Source organism: Eupeodes corollae, chromosome 1, assembly GCF_945859685.1.
Source record: "Eupeodes corollae chromosome 1, idEupCoro1.1, whole genome shotgun sequence".
Taxonomy (NCBI): domain Eukaryota; kingdom Metazoa; phylum Arthropoda; class Insecta; order Diptera; family Syrphidae; genus Eupeodes; species Eupeodes corollae.
In genome coordinates this window covers 275344531-275365954 of record NC_079147.1, presented here as the reverse complement: position 1 = coordinate 275365954, position 21424 = coordinate 275344531, and the positions used below count along the sequence as shown (strand labels likewise).

General features: G+C 35.6%; 4 protein-coding genes across 5 annotated transcripts; 2 read left to right on the top strand and 2 right to left on the bottom strand.

Annotated features, from left to right (window-relative positions):
- Window positions 1-731: 731 nt before the first annotated feature.
- LOC129940577 (peroxisomal ATPase PEX6) lies at window positions 732-8095 on the bottom strand. 2 transcript variants are annotated; one of them, XM_056048957.1, is made up of 4 exons: window positions 8007-8095; window positions 2362-3657; window positions 1050-2295; window positions 732-985 (listed from the first exon to the last, which is right to left on the bottom strand). In XM_056048957.1, exons 1-4 carry the CDS (start codon window positions 8031-8033, stop codon window positions 834-836), a joined length of 2721 nt encoding a protein of 906 aa, XP_055904932.1. In that variant the 5' UTR covers window positions 8034-8095; the 3' UTR covers window positions 732-833. The 2 variants fall into 2 exon arrangements, with proteins under 2 accessions (XP_055904932.1, XP_055904933.1); XM_056048958.1 differs by lacking the exon at window positions 8007-8095 and adding an exon at window positions 7835-7992.
- LOC129940582 (protein fuzzy) lies at window positions 6150-7801 on the bottom strand. Its single transcript, XM_056048965.1, has one exon. It carries the CDS (start codon window positions 7531-7533, stop codon window positions 6313-6315), a length of 1221 nt encoding a protein of 406 aa, XP_055904940.1. The 5' UTR covers window positions 7534-7801; the 3' UTR covers window positions 6150-6312.
- A 2616-nt stretch (window positions 8096-10711) lies between the features above and the next one.
- Window positions 10712-13601, top strand: LOC129940581 (ankyrin repeat domain-containing protein 13C). Its single transcript, XM_056048963.1, has one exon. The coding sequence runs from the start codon at window positions 10818-10820 to the stop codon at window positions 12147-12149; it is 1332 nt and encodes a 443-aa protein (XP_055904938.1). The 5' UTR covers window positions 10712-10817; the 3' UTR covers window positions 12150-13601.
- A 5065-nt stretch (window positions 13602-18666) lies between these two features.
- On the top strand, window positions 18667-19286 carry LOC129940586 (essential MCU regulator, mitochondrial). The gene has a single exon (XM_056048969.1). It carries the CDS (start codon window positions 18800-18802, stop codon window positions 19079-19081), a length of 282 nt encoding a protein of 93 aa, XP_055904944.1. The 5' UTR covers window positions 18667-18799; the 3' UTR covers window positions 19082-19286.
- Window positions 19287-21424: the final 2138 nt, after the last annotated feature.

Genomic DNA, 21424 nt, shown 5'->3' with positions numbered 1-21424 from the left:
CTCAAGCTTCTTAACCAGCATTCATTTTTTTAAATGGTTAATTTTTGTTTACTCAAATGTGACATTTGAGGTTGCTCATGGCATGGAAAGACATAATATGCCCAGTCAAAATTGTGGATGAGAAGCTGGATTGGATTTTACTCTTGTGGAGCCTGAGGGTTATGCCTTCACTTCACGAATTCCATCAATATGTTGCCTTACCTTTCGAAGGGTGGTAAACCAAAAGATCCCAGTGCCCAATTTTGATCATATTTTCGAAAAAACTCTAACTTGTAGCCACAGTGTATTTGTTTAAAATTTTATCAATTATAATGCGTTTTTAAAGCGCGCATCACTTGATTTTTTATCATGGCGTATTTCTGACTTCTCAAACGTCAAAAAACGACAGCTTCTAAGTGACAGCTTCCCAAATAGACCTCTATTCAAAATGCTGGATGTACTTAAGTCCTTAGAAATAAGGGAAGTAAACAAAATTGATATATGCTATCTCTCTTCCTCCAAAAACAAGATATTCCTGAATTGAAATTTTTTAATTTTGGTTCTTTAGACTTTAAGACTAACGTAGACGTATAATGGACAGGGTTGGATTTAAAAACAAATATAAAATCTTGACCTTTTTCACTTTAAATTTTGATTTGTTTTGGTGTTTTCAAATGTTAACACGAGCGTTTCCAAGGGAATTCCAGTCAAACCCTGACTTGTTAAAAAAAAAACAAGAATAAGAAAGGTAATTCCGTATATAAAGATATATTTTCAGTAAACCCGGATGAAAAGATTCAAGTCAATATGTAAAAACCATCAATAAATATAATTTAGCTTAAAATATTTAAGGATCAAACACTGTAAGTTGATTTCAACCTGTTGAAATACTCCAAATCCTTTTTGGCTATTGAAGGTATATATTTTTCGTATGATCTCTCAAAATCTTCCATACGAACAATAACATCTTCTGGCAAAAGATCATCTGCATCACCATGCTCTTCTTCTGCAATCACAAAAAAGAAACAATTTCAAAAAAAAACATTCTTCCATTAAATATTCGCACTTACTTTCACGATATGCTTCAATAGCTCTTCTAACAGCCGATAACCAGGCGTTAGAACATATAGAGTACAAATCTGCTCCCGACATGTCCTCATTCAAAATATCTACGATTCTATCCAATCCTAGGTCCTTGGGTAGTTTGAATTTCTTGGTCTGAGCTTTGAGAACAGATATCTTATCTTCAGCTGAAGTGCACGGACCGACATAGAACAGCTTGTCAAAGCGCCCTGGTCGCAATAAAGCTGGATCAATAAGATCAGGTCGGTTTGTAGCAGCCAAAATAAATATTGGCTTAGAGGGATCTCCCATGCCATCCATTTCGGCCAACAATTGACTTACAACGCGATCCATCACACCACCGGAATCACCAGCAACACCTCTATTAGGGGCTAAGGAATCGAGTTCATCCAAGAAGAGCACACAAGGTGCAGTTGATCGTGCTCGAGAGAATACCTCCCTAACATTTTGTTCACTCTGACCAACGTACATATTGAGCAGTTCTGGTCCTTGGACAGATAAGAAACTCAAATTGCATTCCGTTGCCACTGCCTTGGCGACAAGCGTCTTTCCAGTTCCAGGTGGGCCATATAACAAGATTCCGGATCTTCGAAGATTTTTGCCCATCAAATGAACATGTTTTAGTGGCAGACCTATGCTGCTCTGAATTTCGTCCTTAATCTTCGCCAAACCACCAATGTCTGACCAAAGAACTTTAGGCACTTTAGGTGCTCCCAGACTATTTGCGAATGAAGATTGCATTTCGGTGAGGTTCTTCTTAAAATGCCGCATACTGAGAACTGCTCGTTTTGGTTCTCTGCGTAAGTCTCGAATTGCATTGTCATAGAGCAATTGTAAATCACCCAAAATAAATCCTTGTGATTTCTCTGAAACTTCCGTTAGAAGCGATTTTGCTTCTGTCCAATTGAAAAATTCACGCAAAAAACGTTCGCGAGACTCCATTGCAAAAAGTGGAATTCGCTCAAGGCTTCCACGATTGAAAATTTCATCGTTGAAACACTCCCGTATGTGCAACCACTTTAGAATTTCAAAACGTTCTTCCTTAGTAGGCATTTCTATGTGGACAATTTCGAGGAACAATCGTTGGATCATTGGCTTCAAAATTCTCTCATTGGTTAAAGCAACGATGATTATAGGATGGTCACGATCTCTTGCAAACAGTTCCTGGATTTGAGCTTGAAAAGACGACAAAAGTCGTAGGTCCTCATTACCCTCGTTGTCAATTCCGAAAATCTATAAAAAAGTAGAATTTAAATCGTTTTTCTTTGAATCATTTTGTTTGCAACTCAAACACCTCACCTCAAAATTGTGGAAGACAAAAAGCATAGGTTCACATTGTAAACTCTTAGCGAAGAGCCCCTTCAATTTAAGCTCAGTATGGGATGGAATCAGAGAAACAACGTCAGCACAATCCACCCCATACAAGTGCAGACCCAAGTCTTGAGCGACAGCATTTACCAACTTGGTTTTGCCACAACCACGGTCCCCCTGGAGCATAAACAGAGGGTAGATATGTTTCGATGACAGACAAGTAGATTTCTTTGGTAAAAATGCATCAATAGATGAACGCAAAAGCGAATAGGCTTCCCTCAAGCCACTAGGGTAGTTCTCTACAATTGCAATGTTATCCAAAATTTGACGTGGCAAAAAGTGATGAGTATGTGGAATCTGCATAAGATTGGTAAAGTTCCTCGCCACAATGGCTTGCATTTCAAACTCACTGCCCTTTAGCTCCAAATGAACACACCGGAAATGAATGTACTTAAGGTAGGCAAATATGTTGTAGAACGTCGCAAGGACAGACGTGCCAAGCAACTTGGCATTCACCTCAACTCGATAAGTGTGACCGCGATGCAAGATCCTCGGCGTATTGAAGTAGTTTCCCAAAATCGTATTAACAATTTCTGGCGGCAGCTCGTATGGATTATTTAGCATGTAGATGTGTACCTTTGTGGCAATCGCCGGAATTTGTTGCGAGTCCGAGAAAGGCTCCAATTCCACCCAAAAGCCCTGATTATATCGAAACCGATCCATTAAGTTCGAATAGAAATTCTCTTGGACATAGAGGCAACCCTCTGAACAATTCTGTACCGGCACCAGCTGCGTGACAATAGTTTGGGGAGCTTTTTGGAGCATTTTCTGAACGATTTCATTTCCAGTAGTGGTAATTGCTCCCAACCGCCCGGTAACAAGCAAATTGACAAAATTTGCTTCGCGATTTTCTGCATATTTATTGAATATTTCCTCAGAGGAAAAGATAACGTGTTCAGATTTTATGAATTCGTTTTTAATCAACAGCTCGTAGAGAATGTTCGGAATTGGGACAAGCTTGAATTTTCCTTGATAGTTAGCCTGGTAACGGCGGACTAGAGCGTGTGTTAAGAAGCCGGGGAATGCATACCAAGGGCATTTAGGATGTAGAATAAGTGCTGCTGCATTATAAGCTTGGACGATTTCTTTCATGCGGCCAGTGTAGTGATAAGAGCTGGGTGGCTCTGTACCAGTAGTTGTGCCAGCAGGCTCTGGACTCGGTGCTTTGCCAGGTGAAACATTATCCTTCTCTCGCGATGGGGATTTCAACGAGGCTTTTTGTTTCTAAAATATGAATAAACAAAAGAATATAATTTAATTGATTTTGCCGAATGGAAAATGAAAAAGGGAAAAATTAAATTTGACAGATCTAAATTAATAATTAAATTGATCTTTTTTACAATCGAAAACTCCAAAATTAAGTCGGTTGTAATTTTTTCTTGTCCAGAAAATAAAATACTTATCAAAAATTGTATACCCGTGGCGAAATAGTTACTTTTAGGGACTGTTATGTTACCTGAGAGATTTTGTCATGGGACTATCTCTTATGATTAATTGACTTAAGATTATTTTTTTCCATGATTCTTTATCCATTTCTGAAATTTCTGGCACACAGTAATGGTTAAGAGTTGTAAGTTACTAGTCTCTGGTTCTGGGCGATCTTTAACGCAACCGATTTATTTACTTACTTACTTATGGTGGCCCTAAAGTCCTGTGTGAAAAAGGGCGTCACCCAATAAACTTCTATATTTAGCTCGGTCCTTAGCTAGATGTCTCCAGTTTCGCGCTTCAAGTTGGGTGAGGACACTTTCCACTTGTGCGGGCCACCTGATACGCGGTCTTCCTCTACTGCGCTGTCCTGTGGATGTGGACTCCAAGACTATCCGGACCGGAGCATTGGTTTCCATGAGCACTACGTGACCCAGCCAACTTAGTCGTGGAACTTTTACCCTTCTGGCTAAGTGTACGTACAGCCCGTACAGCTCGTCGTTCCATCTTCTCCTCCACGCTCCTCCGATGCATACGCGACCGTAGATCACACGAAATTTTCTCTCGAAACGACCCAAGGTGCTTTCATCCGCTTTTGTCATAGTACATGCTTCTTCCACTCAATTACTTTCTTAGCCCAAAGAAACAGCAGTTAGCAAGAGTTATTCTGCGTTTGATCTCAGCGCTGGTGTTGTTTTCTGCGTTTACAGCGGAGCCTAGGTAGACGAAGTCCTAGACTACCTCAAAGTTACGTCATTCGAGAGTGAAGTTTTGACCAAGACGTCCGTGTTGTATGTAAATATCAAAATATCAAATCGGCATATGCTAGTAATTGGACAGACTTTTGAAAGATAGAGCCTCTTTCAGGCACGATGTTAAAAAAATCGCATGACAGCGCAACACCTTGTCTAAAACCTTTTTTGACATCGAAAGATTCTGTTAAGTTGTTTCCAACCTTTATGGTGAATTCTCTATGGTCATCCAGCACAAACGGACGAGTTTGGCAGGGATGCCAAAACTAAACTCTATACAGCTCGTCCCTTTAGATGCTGTCATATGGGGCCTTGAATTCGATGAAAAGATGGTGGCTGTCAATTTGGTGCGCTTGGGGTTTTTTCCAGGATCTGCCCTAATGTCAATATTTGATCGACTGTGGACTTTCCTGGTCTAAAACCACACTGATAAGGACATATTAGGTTGTTGACGATGGGTTTTAGACGTTCGTATTACGGCAGAGAAAATTTTGTAAGCGATGTTAAGTAGACTGATTCCACTATAGTTGGTGCAGTTTATGGGGTCTCTTTTTTTTTAGGATCGGGCAAACAGTACTTAGGTTCCATTCGTGGGGCATGCTTTCTTGCGACCATATCTTACAGATAAGTTGGTGAGTGATCGTCAAGGATTTGACGATATCTTGCGAATGTAGCTGTTCGACGCTATACCTTCTTCCAGCATCTCTCTGTTTTGCCTTGGGTCTGCAAACCCGAAGTGCTACCTTGGCTACAACGAGCTAGTGGTCCGAGTCGATGTTAGCTCCTCGGAAAGTTCGGACATCCATGATGCTGAAAGCGTGTCTGGCGTCGATGCAATATGGTAATTCTGGTTGACGGTGATTGATCTGGAGAACTCCAAGTTTCTTTGTGGATGTTGAGGTCTGGAAAACGCGTAATGGCTACCAGGACGATTCGCCCCGCAGCAAAATTTATTAGACTTAATCCCTTGTCGGAAGTGTTGTGCAGACTGTTTTTCCCGATTATTCCACCAAAAATGTCTTCCCTTCCTAGCTTGGCATTAAAATCGCGCAGGACAATTTAATATCGTAGCTAGGACACTGCTGATATGTTTTGTCCAAGAGCTCGAAGAACATATCTTTGACAAAGCCGCATCTAAATAAGCTCTGTTGGTTTTCTCGGTAGCATACACCATAGTAAATGGCGCAGTTTTTCATCCCATTTTGTCCGGCTCATCCCATCGTATGTCCTGGATGGCGGTGATATTTGCTTTATAGTAGTCTAGGGCCTCCGCTAATTCTTCGGCCGCACGTGGTCTGTTAAGGGACCTAACATTCCACGTGCATATCCGAAGTTCGTTGTCCTTGATTCGTTTGCGTAGGTTGTCAACAGTAAATCCGTCCGTATCAGAGGTTTGTTGGTGCTTCGCAACTATGATGTTTTTACGTGGCCACGAAGTCACCCTGACGGCAAAACTCCCAACCTGGAGGGCCAGATTCTTAGTATAACTCCAAGGACAGGGAGTCGGATAAACTGTTCCTTATAGGCCTGGGCTCCGAATTTATTTAGTTTATCAAAAATTGTATTCTGCTTAGTTTTACGGCAAAAGACTGACCTAATTTGGAGCCAAAAACATTAATCAAAAAATAATAAAACTTTTCTTTAAAAATTATTTAGAAAAATATTTTATTTAAAAATCATAAATCAAATTTTTTTTTCCCTACCAACAAATACTTCGCTCTTGAGAAATTATAGCTTTAAAAATCTTCTCGCTAAATATTTTCATGGCATACACAGGAACTTGGAATGAAAATAACCCAAGGAAAACATTGCCATGTTCATCGCAATGAGCATAGCAATTATAGTTTTCCGATAACCAATGTTGATTTGTACAAGTCACCGAAATAGTTTGAAAATGTTCATCCCTTCTAGTTTTTACAAGATGATCATCAGCATCAAGCATTTGATCAATAAAGATTCGAATATTTTCCAAACTATTTTGTCCAAGAATTGAATACTGTTGCTCACTTAGGGAGTGTTCTGGATTTTTTAAAAACACATATTTTTTGGTGACCTTGTTTAGAAGAACTATTTCCAAAATGTTGACATTACTCTCAATAGTTTCGGGTAAGAAATTTTTCGTAATGCATCGTTCGATATTTTTCATAATTTCAGCCTCATTTCGGAAAATGTTTTGTGCAATGTTGCTGATATCTTGGTATGTTGGATCTGCTCCACATATCACGCATAATATCCCGCAGCCAGCTATCGGCACCGAGACAAATCTGTACGCCGTATTCGAGCTCTTCTTCGGCAGATACACGGGTACATCGTTCTGTGATCGATCCGCTGAGATAAGCAGTGTTATGAGTAACTTGCGATCGATTATGTCCAAGTCCCACCAGCCTTCTGTTCCCACAGCTAACTTCTGATTGACAACTATGCAGCAGAAAAGTGAATCACACTGAACGCTGAATTCATCCAACTTCATCAAAAGCTGGGCATTATCGGTGGACAGTATGCAATCATTGAAACCAGGAATGTCAGTAGCTAGGGAGTCGAGTAGTCTGTCTACTATTGGCATGTACTGTTTTGCTTCTCTCTTCAGACGATCTACGATCTTAGTGGAATTTTTCAAATCCTCCGAATTGACAAAAAGCTTCAGAGAATTAAAAACCAAATCAGACAATAGTTCCAATTTATTTTCAGACATGTTCCTGCCGCAGAGAATGAGTGTGATGGCAGATTCATAATCCTTCCATAGGAGTGTCCAATCTTCGGAAATCGTCGAATTCATACAAACACCCATGGACTTGAAGAACATATGAACGCCATTCAACGAGGCAACTGTGGAAAAGGGCAGATTCTCACATTCGCCCTTTTTCCGAGTGAATATGGGCAATCCACCATCTGCAGTAAGGCACATTACATGAATGGTCATTGTTATATTTATCTGTGTACCATTAATTTACTAAAACAATTGTTTTTATTATTTAATTTAAGAACTGCTCTAGATTCCTATGACCGAGTGACTGACTTGGACTAAAAGAAGTTTTGTTTTGTAGGTCACTGTTCAAATGAAGAGACAACAGGTAATTGTTAACCAATAACACTCTTTAATCAAAGATTTATTCATCTACCCACCAAACAGAATGAAAAGCAACAAACTAACCAGTTTTCTGTTTAACTCTTCGCCAATGTAGCAAAACAAATGAATTTTTAGAGTAATTTAAAGTTCTTACCATTGTTTCAAGGATAATTAGAGCACTTGATTAGATAATTAAAAAAGATTTTTAATATTAAATAAATTTGTCAAAAACCACGTTCATCAAACTTTGGACATTTTGTGTGAGTAATTTGGACGATTGCCAGTAATTTTTCATATGAAAAATATGCGAATAATTTGATATTTACCTTTTTGATCACCACTCTTTTCTTCATAAATTTTGACACAAAGCATATGTAGAAGATGATGACAGGTGGGAGAGAGAATTTATTTTTTAAGAGAGTCAGGTGAGAATTATGTTTTTTTCAAAGAAGTGCTGCCAAGAAACTATTCAATTTTCTTAAGCTTTAGCTACATTCAAAACCTTCTGTAAAAAGTACAAAGACGTAAAATTTGAAAATAAATAAAATGACAAATGCCCATAATCAAAGTTTTAAGTCTTAAATCTTAAGTCTGTATTTTATTTCATTAGGTTACCAAGAAAACAAAAATATTCAAATTGAAAAAAGTTTTATTTAAAATAAAACGAATTGTTAAACTGATTTATGTTTCAATTTTATACATACCAATAAAAGTCAATAAAATGTCAGTGAATTTGAATCTGGCCTTTTTTTTCAATGAAAGAAATTCTTAATGATAATACGACCTAAATGGTTCCATGCAAATGTATATATTTTTGACAAACTTTAGAAGCAAGCGAGCATATTATCTTCGAATCATTAATTTTCCTTTAAAATGGCATTCAATCGTTACTGCATATTATTACATATTTGATTATAAATGCATATTTTTGCATATTTCTATAATTAATGTACATACAATTAAGAAAACATCGATTTAAAAGAAATGCAAATGGACCATTAAAATTATAATCAATGAACTAGGTGAAAATACAAACAAATTCTTCTCTTTTTGACCGATGCGGCTCCATACATGGTTAAGGTAGCTAGAGGGTTAAAACTCTTATATCCGAAGTTGATACATGTAACGTGTTTAGCTTATGCACTGCATCGAGTTGCAGAGGAAATACAAAGTAATTTTTAAACGCAAATTTATGGGTAGAAAATGGGAAACAAATATGTTTAAGGGCACCATCTCTTTCAACACAGCTTATTTTTACCAGTTGGTGAACCTAGTTTCAAGCAGCTGACTATTACGCCAAGCACTATTAGGAGTTTGAGGAAGTGGTTAATAATTTCGATGATTGATGCTGTTGCAATTAAAAATGCAAAAGAGATATTGAAACAGCTTTTACTTAAAAGCCAAATTATATTCCTTAGCTCTATTTACAGTTTTCCTTGTGATAACATAACAAAGCTTAAGGAAAGAGACTCATTAAAAATCAAATTGATTTAATTGAAGATGTGGTTTTCAAAAACAACTGCTGTTAAGGATCTCTTGCTTTAGCCGTACAAAAGAAGCTTGAGAATGTTCTAGTAAAATATGAAGGGTTTTCAACAATGCAAAATATATGCAATGCATTTACATTGAGTTCCAGTTAAGAAAATTATTTGAGAAAGTTTACAACCGATGGAATTTCTAACACTTACGTTAATTGACTTAGAACGTTCCCTTTCGATGTATAAGACGTTTCAAAGACCCAATCGCTCAAGCTTTATTTTTAAAAACTTTAAGAAGAATTTCATGATTTATGTCAATTTTTCTATTGTTGCTTTTTTCGAAAAAAATGTTATTAAAAAAAAATTACTTTTCTTGTGCTGATGTAATTTTTATTTATTGTTTATGTTCTGTGTATTTTTTTAATTTTTAATGTACCTACTTGTTTTTTAGTTCCTTTAAATGATTAAATAACAGACTAATTTTCTTTAAAAAAACTGTTTTTTTGTCTTCATTGAAAAGAGGGTCAAATGTATGATTTTAAATGCATATTTTAAGTGCATATTTTGAGTTTTTAAGTGCATGGAAATCCTAGCCCTATTTATAAATGCTCCTTGGAATAACTTTATTTTATTTTACTACGGCAGTCTATTAAAAACGAAAGCACACAATTTTATACAACCTATTGTTAATGATTTAACAACTTGCTCTTTAACAATTTGCTACTTATTTGTCAATTTACTAAGGGACTTCAACATTTTAAACCGTTATTTTCGTTTTGTTAACTAGTAAATCGCTTATTGCCTTTTATTTTGAAACGAGCATCCAAACATGTCTAAAAAGTGACATTTCGTAAAAATAAGAATAATTGTACAGATGTCATATGGATTTAACAAATTACTAAAATTATAATAAGTCATTCCGTGATTTTAACTTTAGCAAATTGTTAAGAGAAAAGAAGATGCTAAAATCGTTTAAAATTAGGTAAATCATCTTTTAAGCTTAGTAAATTGCTACAAATGGCTTTGAAATTTTACTTAATTGTTAAAAAAATTACTAAATCGTTAAAAATTTTGCGTATCCTAAATTATATATTATAGCTCCTCGCTGGAAACACTCAAAGATTACACTCATCGGCTCTGTTTATGTGCCTTAATACCCATTAAACAAAAACTTGACGTTCACATGCACAGTGAGACACACTAAATTTTAGTAAAAAAAGTAAGAGGTTAAAATTATAAAAGAAAACATTTTTTATGATTTAACGGTGTTTTTATTTACCAGTAATGGATAGTTGGCACATATATTTTTCTTGAATGCAAAAAGACCAGTATTCTTACATCAGTTCAGTGCATAGGAAAATAAAATTCATTTAAAAAAAATGTACACAATTATTGTACATTCAAAATTTCATTCTAATTCATATCGTTTCGAAAAATAAAAAATATTATTAAATAAAACTTTAGTAGGACTGGCATCACTTTGTGCCATTTTGTTTATCTAATTTCGAATAAAAGATTTCGAATCAATTAAAATCCAAAAAAGAAATTTCTGCGCATCGTGTGTGTTGTTGTTGCTGCTCGTTGCTGCTGCCTCAACGTCGTCGTCAAATAAACTGAGCGTGAATGTGTGTGTGTGTTATCATTTGATTTCAAAAACAAATGGCTGAAGAAAAAATTGACAGCCTCGCTGAGGAATTTCCTTTGCACAATAGTGTTTTTAATAACGATATTAAAGGCCTTTCGCAGCATCTCCAGCAAGTGGGGAACGATGTCTCGAAAAAGGATAAACACGGAAACACCGCCCTGCACCTGGCCGTGATGCTGGGACACAAAGAGTGCACCCACCTTCTACTTGCCCATGGAGCACCTGTCAAAATCAAGAACCTCGAAGGTTGGTCACCCCTGGCCGAGGCCATTAGCTATGGTGATCGTCAGACAATCTCCTCCCTGCTTCGCAAGCTGAAGCAGCAATCGCGTCAGCAAATGGAATCCCGTCGAGCGAATCTAATCAATGCCTTGCGCCAAATGAAAGATTTCTACATGGAATTAAAGTGGGATTTCCATTCATGGGTGCCGTTGGTATCGCGCATTCTGCCCTCTGACATCTGTAAAATCCACAAATCCGGATCGTCCATACGATTGGATACGACCTTGGTTGATTTCACTGATATGCGCTGGGAGCGAGGGGATATTTCGTTTATATTTCGAGGCGATAAGAGCACCCATGAGTCACTGACTGTGCTAGATAACGAATTCCAGTGCTATCAGCGAATGCGCTATGAAGAGAACGACATTGAGGAGGAGGTCGATGTGCTGATGTCGAGCGATATTCTTGCCGCCCAAATGTCCACCAAAGCTATACAATTCTCGCGAGCACAATCTGGCTGGATATTTCGTGAGGATCGTAAGGAAGTCGTTGGTGGCCAGTACAATTGTGATCTCTATTCAATCAACGGTCTTGTACTTAAGTCCCGCAAGCGACGCGAGCATCTATCCACAGATGATCTAAAAAAGAACAAAGCGCTAGTCGAGACAATTACCAAGGGCCGGAGGGCCAGCATCGAGGCCAATGGTGATCTTGGAAGACGAAACTCACTACTGCCACCACCAGAAACCACTGTCACATGGAACGAATACATCTCAGCTGAAGTTGGTAAATACCCAAAGCTCGGACGGGACATAGTGTTCAAGCAGTCCAACAAGTGCCTACGGGCGACAGTGGCCATGAGCAAAGATTTCCCCCTGAGTGTTGAGATGCTGCTTAATGTTCTCGAGGTCATAGCACCGTTCAAGCATTTTAGCAAGCTGCGAGAATTCGTCACACTCAAGCTGCCCAGTGGCTTTCCAGTTAAAATCGAAATTCCCGTCCTCACAACAGTTTCAGCTAAAATAACATTTCAAAAGTTCGAATTCTGCGACTTCATCGCACAGGAACTTTTTGAGATCCCCAATCACTATGTAGAGGACAATCGTCGTTTTCCGGACTTATGACCCCAGCAAGAAGTTGATCTCAATAAAAATGAACTAAGTATAACCGAAGAAGAGAACGAGGATGAGGCAGATAACCAAGAGGAAGAAGAAGACGACGACGATGAAGATGATGAGGAGTACTTGGATCCACAGGGTACAGAAACAGATGAAGTATCTTAGATAAATTTTTAGGCAAACAGGAAAAAACAAATCAAGAACTCATTCTATCTCGTTTATTCTTCGAAGACCAGACATTATAGCAGCACGTAATTGTTTCCAAAAAAAAAAAGAAGCAACACAAAACAACACACAATACATTACTACACGACACTCGACACTCTTAGACACCTGCCTATCACTGACCAGTATAAGATTTATAGAGAGTTTTGCTAGGCAAGACCAATAATGTTTAATTAAAAAAAAATATGGAAAATATTCTAAGTCTAAGTATATCACACACTATTTTATTCTATTTCTTTTAAAGTAAAGGTAAGCATAATTGAAGATGGCCGTCAATTGCCTTCTTTCGTAAAGAAATGAAAAATATAATAAGAAAATTAAGATTGCCTGAATCTTATCTTAGATCGAGCGAGGTGAAAACAAAAACCCAAACGCTTTGTTATGTTAATGCTTTTTGCTGTTTTGATAAGATATTAAAACATATCTTCATAAATTGTATAAAAGCGTTAGCATAAACAAGCGATGCGACTATATACCGAAATATTCCCATAAAGACACATATAAAAGAATATATACAAACGTGTCAATTATTATAACGTTATTTAAAATATGTTCATTTCATTCATGTATTTATTTGTTTCAATTTCTTCTGTGTAAACATAAACTAAACAAAAATATTAATAATAAATAAGCTACAAAATGTAAAATAAAGTACATAAATAATTTACTGTCCATATCTCTATTACCAATTATAATATTTTCTCTTTGTAAACTACATCTCTATCGCTTCGCATCATCAATGTTACATATGTTTCAAAATTTTACTTAAAAATACAAATTCTTCATCTACATTATCTGTTTTAGATATTAAAAAAGAAAAATGAGTAAAACATTAATCAATCAATAAAGAGTATTTAAACATCCCATTCTATGTTTTAGGAGAAAAATAGTAAAAGAAAATACTATATAGAAATTGTATTTAAGAGGAAAATGTATTTGTATTTATTTGTTAATGAAAAAACAACAAAAAAGAAAAACTACACGTTCCATTTTAGTTGAAAAAAAAGAAAAACAAAATTACGGAAAAAAAAGATTATTTGTTATAAAAAAAATAAAGTAGAAGAATTATTTATTCGAAATTTACATACATATTACATACATAGTACAAAATGCTATTCTATACACTTTGTATTTTGCTTAAGATGAAAACAACAAACAAAAACAAATAAACAAATGTGGAGAAACTCAAGAAAAAAACATTATGATCTAATAAATGGTAGTAATTGAAAAGTTGTTTGACTGTAATGTTTTTAATGCTAAACAAAATAAGGTGTAGAAATTGCAGCTTAATTCTTTGATACAAAACCTTTCCATCTAGAGCGGGAAGGAAATCTGGTCCGTGACCCTCCACTACTGTGCTGCCTCTTGGCATAGGTTCGAAGGCTTTCTGGGTCAGGTAGTAGGTTCCCATGGGCTCTACGTGACCCACCTACATATTTCCCATAACGTCTTTAAATTTATTTATTATTTATTTTATTTTTAATAAATGGTAGTAATTGAAAAGTTGTTTGACTGTAATGTTTTTAATGATAAACAAAATAAGGTGTAGAAATTGCAGCTTAATTCTTTGATACAAAACCTTTCCATCTAGAGGGGGAAGGAAATCTGGTCCGTGACCTTCCACTACTGTGCTGCCTGTTGGCATAGGTTCGAAGGCTTTCTGGGTCAGGTAGTAGGTTCCCATGGGCTCTACGTGACCCACCTACATATTTCCCATAACGTCTTTAAATTTATTTATTATTTATTTTATTTTTAATAAATGGTAGTAATTGAAAAGTTGTTTGACTGTAATGTTTTCAATGCTGAAACATGTAACTCCCGCCAAAGTTGACGTGGAAACATGCAAAGGAAAACGAGTATAGGAACAATCTCCAACGAAACTTAAACACAGAGGAACAACTCAATATAAGCGAGATTGATAATTTAGCTAAAATATCTTATTCATCGTGCACACAGGTTCATAAAAAGACATTTGTTTATAAGGATAAATGGTTTGATAAGGAGTGTGAAGTAGCAAGGCGAAAATCTTTTGGTTGGCTCAAAGGCTTTCGTAAACTAAAACCAATATTGCCTTTAAAAGACTATGCAAAGAAAAAAAGAAATGCTTTCTTGAAAAAGATGCTATTATGCTTACATTCCACAAAAATACAAATAATTTTGGCTTGCAATAAACAAATTTAATGGTAAAGCACCAAAAATAAGTACTCAAATAAGTGCGAGCTTTTTAATGGACTACTTTCAAGCTTTGTTAAGCCCAATAACAATCACATTACCCATTCATTATGCTATAGCCTTTTATGCAAATGAAATACTCGATTCACCTTTTTCTTAAGATGAAGTAGACTAAATTTTGATAAATCTTAAAGAGCAGAAGTCACCAGGTCCAAATGGGATTCCCATTGAACTTTTTAAATACTTTACAAATGAACTAAAGGAACTAATAATATACTGGATACGTTAGTTATACCACCACAGTTTAAAGAAGCAATAAAATTCCCCATACATAAAAAAGAAAACATAGCCGAGCCAGCTAATTATAGAGGAATATCCCTTCTTAATGCAATCTATAACATATATACAAAACTCTTGAATAATAGAATGGCACATTGGACTGAGAGTCATGAAAATCAAGCTGGTTTCCGTAATGGTTACTCAACCGTAGATAACATTTTTGTGCTTCAGAACGTTGCTGGCACATTCCTAGAAAAAAAAAGAAATTATTCGCCTTCATTGATTTCAAGGCAGCCTTTGATAACATCGATCGAAGAGCTCTGTTCCATAAGCTCTACAATACTGAAATGAGTAATAAAACATGTATGGTGTGGAACTGAGACTTCGGAGTGGTTCGCAACAAATATGGGAGTAAGTCAAGGCTGTTCCTTAAGTCCATACCTGTTTTCGTTGTTTATCAATGACCTCACAGACTGTCTACCAGGGGGAATAGAGGTTATTCGCGTACTCGCCCGAATCATTACAGCTGATGATAAACCGCCTTTGTATGTACTGTCGAAATTGGAATTTAACGGTTAACCTTGGAAAAGGAGGTGGTAGATTATGTAGAAACGAGCAATGGCATTTCAATGCAGAACCAATTGAAGTTGTAAAAAACTACAAATACCATGGCATGACGATTACTAGTAATCTTAACATGGAGTTACATCTAAAGGATAAACTTGTAAAAGCAAAAAGTGCAATATGTGCTGCATGGAAAAATTGTTTTTCAAATAAATTCGTTGACCATACCGTTAAGGTTTCGTTGTAGTAGTGGAATCGATGATGCTGTTTGCTGCACAATCTTGGGGACACAGTCAACATGAAACCGTAGAGAAACTCCTGAGATACTTTATTAAAAGAATTTTTGGACTACCAAGTACAACACCCAATTAAATGCTGATGATCGAAACAGGCCCTTCACAAATATTTTTTAAAAATTAAAAGCTCCACGTATAGATTACTGAAAGTTCTTGAGATGCCAGACGAAAGATTTCCCAAAATTGTTGCCATGAAAGCTATTCAAAGAAGAAATGTATGGTTTAGTAAACTTAGGAGCTTGCGAGTTACGGAAGTCAACCAAAAGATATGCTCTACGAACTCATTTCCAAAGTGAATGAACAATAAAGGCTAGATTGTATAAATATGACTACATCTTCCTTTAACCGATCGTTATACTGCACCCTGAACAAAATTATTTCGGCAACCACAATAGCCAAGAACTAATATCTGCCATCTTTAAAATGAGGGGAGAACTCATAAAGCATAACTACATACCACATCATTCGGATTTACCGATCTATTGCAGCCTTTGCAACCTCGTAGATTGTATCTAGGCAGTGATATTAAATCTGATTCTGAAGTAAGAGTAATTTTAAAATGTGAATCAGATGTAAAGCTACTTCTTAACTGTAATAAACAAGCAATAACTTACCGAAACAATATTATAAATGAAAATATACACAAATAGCTTGTATATTACAGTGGGTGGATAACACGCCTTCTTAATGGAAATTTGTTTTCGTTTTTTTCCTTTCAAACTCCTACAAAGTCCGGAAGTTCTTCGTAATTTTGATTTTCGATCAGTCAGTTAAGATCTTTGAAATGCTAATCTCAAAAACTACTTATAATATAAAGTTGAAATTTGGTGAAGTGGTCGTCCTTGAACTTTAATTCAAGTTCATATCAAAAATAAAACATGTTTCATATTTAATCGCTTGAAAATTAAAATACTAAACTTAAAATCTTAATTTAGTAAATCGAAAAAAAACTTTTCAAATAAAAAAAGTGCTCTATTCAGTGAAAACTAGAAAGGATATTAGAAAATTTTCTATTAAAAAATTTTCAGATCACTCTTGTTTAATCTCAATATTCGTTGAGTGTACAGTACACATATAAAACTTCACGTTTTCGGAGTTCTCATGTAATCTGACATACTATATATGGACTGCTTGTAGCCAACTTAACGTAGGTGTCATCTATTCTTTTACGCTACTAGCCCTTTTCTAGGTTCAGCGGAAATAGGGAGAAACTTTTGGAGCTTGAATTTTTTATTATGTTTATTTTGTCAAACTTTGTTTTTGTTTTTTTTTTTAAAAAAAAAGGTTCTTTGATGCCTAGAAACAAGAGATGGAGTTTTAAAATCAGTAATTATTTTTGTAACAATAGAATAGCCTTACTTCACTTTTCTACGCCGCAAAAGCGAAGACTTAATTCTTACTTTTTTATCGTTTAAATGTGACAAAAAGTCAATAAGTAATATGGAAAATGCTAAAATAGAGGCTTATGATGAGTAAGATCTTTCTATTTGTATTTCGGAAAACTATCAAAAGCCCAAAGATACTTAATGACTATTTATAAAACACGTTATTATATGGAAACAAATACAAAGGTGGAAAATGCTAAAATAGAAGCTTATGATGAGTAAGAACTTTCTATTTGTATTTCGGAAAACTATCAAAAGCCTAAAGATAGTTAATGACTATTTATAAAACACGTTATTATATGGAAACAAATACAAAGGTCGTACTTCAACCATTCTCTAAGTAAAAGAAAACTTTAAATTATTAGAAAAGCCTCCACACTCTGTTTGAAGTAGATCAGACATGGAACTGGATTAAAAGTAAAGCGAATGACTACTAGGCTAATAGTTAATCGTTAGTTGCCCAAAAATCGCGCACATAAGCAACTCCGAAAGTAATCAACGAAATAAACCAATACAAAGGAAACATTTATTCATGTGCGCGCCTAGCCTTAGTCGAATCATCAAAAATGTCAGACATCTAAAGCGCCTAAAGCTGCAAAAAAAACTCCGCTTAACAAAGAATTTTTCAAGTCTTGGAATACTGATGGAAGCATCATATTAAGCGCATGGAGAAAAGTAATCTTCTCAGATGAAAAGAAGTTAAACCTAGATAGACCGGACAGATATAATTATTACCTTAATCAAATGATCTAAGGAAAAAAAGTTGTTCTTAGATGACCAGAATGAATGCAGTACAGATAAAAAGAAGAGCTTATTGAAGGTTTAAAATTGGCCTGCTCTACTTTTTCCTTCGATCTATTCAAATCCTTGTACGATTCCCTTAAGGACCGCATTTTTTAATTAATTTAAAAAAAATGAGGGCGTAAAAAGTTTACGAATTATTAGCATAACTTCTTAAAATATACATAAATTAAAAACTGTGTTTTATTTTTGATCTATTAAATACGTTGAGTCTATTCTAATATTACAAAAACAAATTCAAATTTTTGTGATTCCATACAAAAAAAAAACCTTACAAAATTTCGTAAAGGCCCAACTTAAATAGACACAACCGAAAGTAAGGTAATGTCAAAACCGAACGAAAAGTTATCAGAAGTTATCGTCAAAACAAAAAGTAACCATAATGGATTCGAGTAACTTAAGCAAATGTCAAACGAAATGCGTTTCAAATGGCTCTTGCGTAATTGCGCGAAAGTTAGCGAAATTTAACGAAACTGATCAGAACGTCTATTATGGTATTGTGTATTGACTCGTTTCCTTAAGTTGGCTTAAGCTCGGATAAGTCTATTATAGTTGGGCCTTTATAATTGAGTTCAAGGTTAATACTATTTTTTACGCTCAAGTGAAAAAAGGTCAACATAATTTAATTTTAAGATAAAGTATGTGTGGGCCATTCTAATTTCACGAACTGTATGTGAATGCATACAAGAGCGACACGACAGGTATACAAATGCGATTCCGACTTAATGCTGCTGTCATTTGCCAAGTTCCTTCTCTATCTCCACATTTTATTTTCTCTTTCTCTACTAGCTGTCAACATCAAATCCGTCATCACAGTTCACAGAACGGAAAAAAAATCGAATCGACTCGAAATAGAAATAGAAAAAAATTGCCTGTAGAAATCTTTAATTTTTCAAATCAAATTCATTTTAATTACCTACAAAACAAAAACAAAATGATCGTATCCAAATTGGCACAAATCAACGCACTTGGCAAATTATTTCAACAAATTTTAGTCAAACAAAAAAATCAAGAGATTCTTATGAGAACGGCTACGCACTATCGAAGTGGAGCCTTGAAACCAAGGCCTGAAACCATGCCATTAGGTTGGGTTGGAGCTATGTGTTTGGTAGTTCCTGGACTCTTAATTGGGGCAGCTATTAGCAAGAGTGTAGCTAATTTCCTTGAGGAGAACGAACTATTTGTACCTGATGATGATGATGACGATGAGGACTAGGAATCTGCATTTACGGCTGCTGAGTATTTAATGACGAAACGTTTTGACCAAGTAAAATATGTATTACCTTAATAATTGTTGATTTTCTTGCTACAAGTTCAAGAGCTGACGAATGTTGCCATTTAGTTTTATTTATGTATTTATTTATTTTAAAAAAAATTTCTGTAGATATCCAATAAAAACAGATGTTTAAAAAATAAAAAAATACGTTGTTTATATAAAGAACACAAGATGAGTTAAGACAAATCAATCAATAGATATTGCTGCATAATGTGCCCTTCGCTGTTGAAACAGAATCCTTTTGACTAAATAAGGTAACTGTCCCATTAACCTAGATGGGTGACCCGTATGTTTTTTTTTTGGTAAGTAAAGTGAATGCATTTGTTTACTCCGTATCCATGAACTTCCTTAGGTGAAACAAAATATAAATATTATTCAGAACAAAGTGGATTAATAAACATTAAATGGTCATTGTATTAAATCTGGTTATTTACTAACGAAATAAACAGGGGCCATCGACTCGGAATAAAATTTCCGTTGGAATGTTAACCATCGACGAAATATGAAAATTCTAGTTTCTTTTTGACTATTGCAACGAGATCCAATGTCTCCTAGAAACCTATCATACGTTATCAGCAAACAATATGACTTAATTTCAATATTATGCGCGCTTCCTATTTTCGCACATAGACAAACGATAAATTACGAGGGTAACAAGAGAATGTAAATAAATAGGCTGTTGTTTAAGAAAGTGGTAAAAATCCATTTTTACACTTTGAGATATTTAAGGTTTTTTTTTAACTCTGGCGATTCATTTTAGATAAGGTTGAATTTTAAAATGCAATAAAAAATCTCAAAAGATATTAAAAATGTTCAAGCCGTTTCCTTTGAAAACAAGCTGTAAAAAATGAAAACCGATACATATTTTTATATATTTACCTAAAAAGTGTCGCTATATAAAACCCTCATCATTCCCGTCCTACTATACGGGGCAGAAGCATGGACTATGACAAAATGTGATTAAAGCACTTTGGGTCGTTTCAGAAAAAAAGTTCTTCACGATTATTGGAGAATATGGAAAGACGAGCCGAACGGGCGTAAAAAGACTTAGACTTAGCCAGAAGGATAAAAGTCCAACGCCTTTGATGGCAGGTACACGTAAAGCGCATGGAAACTAATGGAATCCACACCTACAAGACTGCACAGTAGAGGAGAGCCGTGAACCAAATATCAACGAAGTTAAAACATTTTCATTGCATTTGCCTGACTAAAATACCGTTATCTTTTTTATAAAGTTATACAAAGTACAGGCTGTGGAAATAAATGCACATAACACATCAAGGTCGGAAAAGATCTCACTGATACATTTGATGTCAAAAAAAGGTTTTAGATAAGGTGATGCACTGTCATGCAACTTCTTCAACACCGTTCTGCAAATCGCTGATTCCTTTGAGTTAGAAGGCAATTATGTAGTAAAGTCCTCTCTTGAGCTACTAAGGTCACAATCAATGTGCCTGTCTATACGTGTTGTGCTCACAACGTTGTGCTCACAACACTATGTGTCTACATGTGTTGTGACTACTCATGACCCGTTTTCCATTTTGTGTTTTGAAACGAAGAACTTGAAATATTTGTGTTCGAGATTTTGAGCGGGTGATATACTACCAACATACATAGGATTTTGTCTGCTTTTACAAGATATAGAATTTTATAGATTGAAATGGATACAAATATGAAAAATGAAATTATTTGTTTAACAGCAATATGCGCGGCGGCAAATGTTTTATTTCTGCTAAATGAAGAAAAGGAAAAAAAGAAAAACACAAGGGAATGGTCAAAACCTTGGAGGCTCCGCAGGAATACACAAAGTTCTTGTGTGACGAACTACGCTTAGAAGATAAGTAAAGGCGTTATCTTCGTATGGACGAGGATTCTTTTAAAGAACTTTTATGCATAGTGCAGAACTCAATTCAAAAACGGAATTCTGTTATGCGAGAAGCTATTCCTGCGGAGGAATCTTTAGCGATGGTCCTTCGATTTTTGGCTACGGGGGAAACTTTTCGAAGTTTGGATTTCCAAACCCGATTATCTCGGTCCCATATTTCCAACGTCATGATAGCTTGCTGCAAGGCAATATACGATTTTAAAAATTAAATTCAACGGTTATTTACAAAGCCGAAGAGCACAACAAATGTATCTCTCGCATCGACGAACAGAAAATAATGAGAAATTCGGAACGAAATGAGAAAGGAACTGTACTGCCCAAGCAGAAAATTCAATTTCTGCCATGAGCATCCCGTCCCTTTACTCAGCTCCTCTCTTGCCCACCAACTCTCATCACAA